Source organism: Solanum pennellii, chromosome 12 (genome assembly GCF_001406875.1).
Source record: "Solanum pennellii chromosome 12, SPENNV200".
In the NCBI taxonomy this organism is placed as follows: Eukaryota; Viridiplantae; Streptophyta; class Magnoliopsida; order Solanales; family Solanaceae; genus Solanum; species Solanum pennellii.
In genome coordinates this window covers 6,818,406-6,821,743 of record NC_028648.1, presented here as the reverse complement: position 1 = coordinate 6,821,743, position 3,338 = coordinate 6,818,406, and the positions used below count along the sequence as shown (strand labels likewise).

The 3,338-nt window shown below is 33.4% G+C and overlaps 1 protein-coding gene across 1 annotated transcript in view; it reads right to left on the bottom strand.

Moving 5' to 3' along the window:
• Positions 1-550: 550 nt before the first annotated feature.
• LOC107005692 (disease resistance protein At4g27190-like) overlaps positions 551-3,338 on the bottom strand; it is an 11,926-nt gene continuing 9,138 nt past the window's right edge. Inside the window, 4 exon segments of the mRNA XM_015204338.2 lie at positions 551-1,145; positions 1,229-1,374; positions 1,525-2,028; positions 2,174-2,632. Coding sequence (XP_015059824.1) covers positions 1,261-1,374; positions 1,525-2,028; positions 2,174-2,632 — 1,077 coding nt within the window. The 3' untranslated portion in view covers positions 551-1,145; positions 1,229-1,260.

Genomic DNA, 3,338 nt, shown 5'->3' with positions numbered 1-3,338 from the left:
GGAGGAATTATAGACAAGACTTGAAACACCTTTCGCTTTCAAAGGACATGCATGGCAATACGAGGATATAGAGGTCGAGAATTAGGGTAGAAGACTAGTAGAGTAGTAGGTAGTCGTGCTGTCTTGTTTTCCTTACCATTGGGTTTGCTTTTCTTTTCTCCCACTTTCTTATATTTCAATTTTATTAGTACATATTGTTTCTTTTGCTTTGGTTATCGTATTATTTATTGGTGTTAATGGTAGTCTGCATTGTATTCTCTTTCACTTCTTATTTTGTTATGTTTTAGTGCCTATTGAAAACAATCTCTCTATCATCACAACTAAGACGGCTGCGTACACAACACCCTTCCCATATTTAGGGAAATATAACAAGACGACACAATGAGATTGGAAAAATGTTGGTTTTGTTCCTCAACTGTATATCCAGGCCATGCTATTCAATAAGTTCGAAATTAAACAACACAAAGGTAGAATCTAAAGCTTTCTTGCCTGTTTAATTTAAGCCAACAAGTTCTAGTATAAGAAAACTCACAAATTGAAGGAAATGACAGAATATAATCTCACTTCTGAGTGGCACTTCAAATAAGAATCTAATTTATATACACTGGCAATGGAAATAACTATTACATTATCAGTGTATTTTAGTCGTAAGTACATGATATACTTACATTTTGTTGCAACTTACTTTAAGTTGATACACCATGAAATCCACCAATGTGTGTACAAGCTAAAGTAGGCACCACATCAATAGTTTTCAGCAGACAATGCTCAGAGCTTTGAGATATTAGCTTAATTTTGGGGCTATACAAGAAGATATGATTGGTATATAAAGACAATCAAATAATAATTATAGGCAACAAAAAATCAAAAAAGTATTTTAAACGAAAACTTCAGTTTTAGTCTTCAGTTCACATTCCAAAACAGTCCTCAAAAGGCTTACCTTTTCCAGACAGTTTCATTTGTCCAAATTTTCAGAAAAAAACTGTCCTGGAACAAAATCAATCAGAAAGTTCCTCAACTAATGTGAGATGCTTAACACCCTCCTCCACACGTCAAAGAATATGTAATAAGATTCCAAAGGGGCCTGACAGTATGTAATAGGCTGCTACTCTAAGCTCGCGCCACTTCTTCAAGATCCACTCCTTCTTTCAAAAATCAACAAACAATAGTATAGGTATTAGGTGATGTTCGAGCTAACGTGGGCTATTTCATTGAATACATAAAATACCTTTCTAGATAGCTTTTGATTTCTAGACGTCACTAGCTTCTTCCATGACTAGGTTCAGCTTCATTGCCAACACCTCCAAAATCATGTTTCACCCTTTTTGAGACATCGGCAGCTTCAGAATTATCGCCTTCACTAGCTTTTTGTTTCTGGGTGCAGAGAATAGTGATGCTTCAGATTTCAGATTTCTCATTGAAAATATTGTAGAAGAAAGTTGATTCAATTTTGACAAACATAAATAAGTATCTGAATATTAAGTTAAGACGGAAAGAGAGAATTATTAGTTATACAAGACAAACCTGAGAAGTGAACCTCTGTTGTGTCAATTTATTGAGATCAAGTACTTCCTGCACATATTCATAGTTTACTTCTTGAAGACTCGCTGTACTCACAGATATTCCTTGTTGGACAAACGTCTTCATTTCATTGCAGTCATATATCTCCACTTCTATAAGAAGTGGAATTTGAAGAGCTTGCTCAGTCAGAAAGAAATGCTCCAACTTCGGCAGTCTTTGAAGCTTTAGTTTTTCCAACAGGGGAAACAAGGTCATGATTCCTTCTCCTTGTTGTTCCTCTTCTCTGATCACTTCTTTCATTGAATAGCAGTCCTTAATCTCTAGTCTCCGGAGATTCAGAAGACCTCTAGCCACTGATTGAGACATCAAGTTTCTCAATTTTCCGCAAAAATGTACTTGTAATATTTCAAGTTTGCTGAAGTAGGAGGTTGGAAGTTGGTAAGAGAATAGAGCATTTATGCTGTTAGCCCCCGAGATATATAGCTTTTCCAAGTTGGGACAAAAAACCTGCACATGTTGAAGGGATGAAAATTGAATATACATAGCTTCAAGTAGAAATCCAATAATGAACCATATATCATCTTACGTCAAGGTAACAAAAATAACTACTAAAACGGAAATTAGAGAGCAGTAATTAGTTATAAAGACAAACCTTAGAATTGAACATTACTTTCACCTCATCATCACTTTCAAGACTCACAGATATTCCCTGTTTGACAAACGTCTTCATTTCAGAGCAGTGATAAATCGTCACATCTTTAAGAAATGGAAATTTAAGAGGATGCTCCCTCAGAAATAAATGCCCCAACTTAGGCAGTGTGTGAAGCTTCAGCACTTCCAACATGGGAAATAAGGTCATGATTCCTTCTACTTGTTGTTCGTCTTCTCTGATCACTTCTTCCATTGAATGGCAGTATTCAATGTCTAGTCTCCGGAGATTCAGATGATCACTAGCCACTGATTGAGACATCAAGTTTCTCAATTTTTCGCAATTATGTACTTTCAATATTTCAAGTTTGCTCAAGTAAGGAATTGGAAGTTTGTAAGAGAATAGAGCACTCATGTTGTTAGCCCCATCAATACATAACCTTTTCAAGTTGGGACAAGAAACCTGCAAACTTCTAAGTATCAAACTTTGTTGCATAGAATCTAAAATGACAAATTACTCAAATAAAGCAAGCATTTTAAACTTAGCATTCTTTTAAAATTAACATAGAATATAAAATGACATGAGAGAATAAATGCACATATTATATATTATTACTTAAGTGGGAAGCTCCAAAGTACAATGTTGAACTATCATTTTAATTTCTATACTAAATTAAAATATTGTAAAATTAATTATTAAATATTAAATACTAATATTCTCTCTATTAGACTTCTTTAATGTAAATTTCTATGAATTTCTTACTGTCATAAGGCTGTATTCTTATTTGGTTCAAGTTAGTCATTTGTGACTTTATTGAAAGTTTGATAACTAGTAAACAAAATTAAAAATTAACAGTTGGTGTGGCGCTTCTTGTCACACTTTTCAAGTTTTATTTGTAACTGCGTCATTATTACTCATTGCAAGCATGTTTTCATAGAACTCTTATCGTTCTAATGGATCTATTAACATTTTTATTTGGACATACGTGCAAGTGTCCAAAAATTAGTATATATAATAAAAATAAAGTTCAAAATTAAAAAGTACAAGCAAGGGGGACACTTTATTAATCCTATTGAGGCACAAAACATAAAGTATTTTGTATGAGATGCACATTCAGAATTTGAAATCATATATCATCATATTATATATATATATATATATATATATA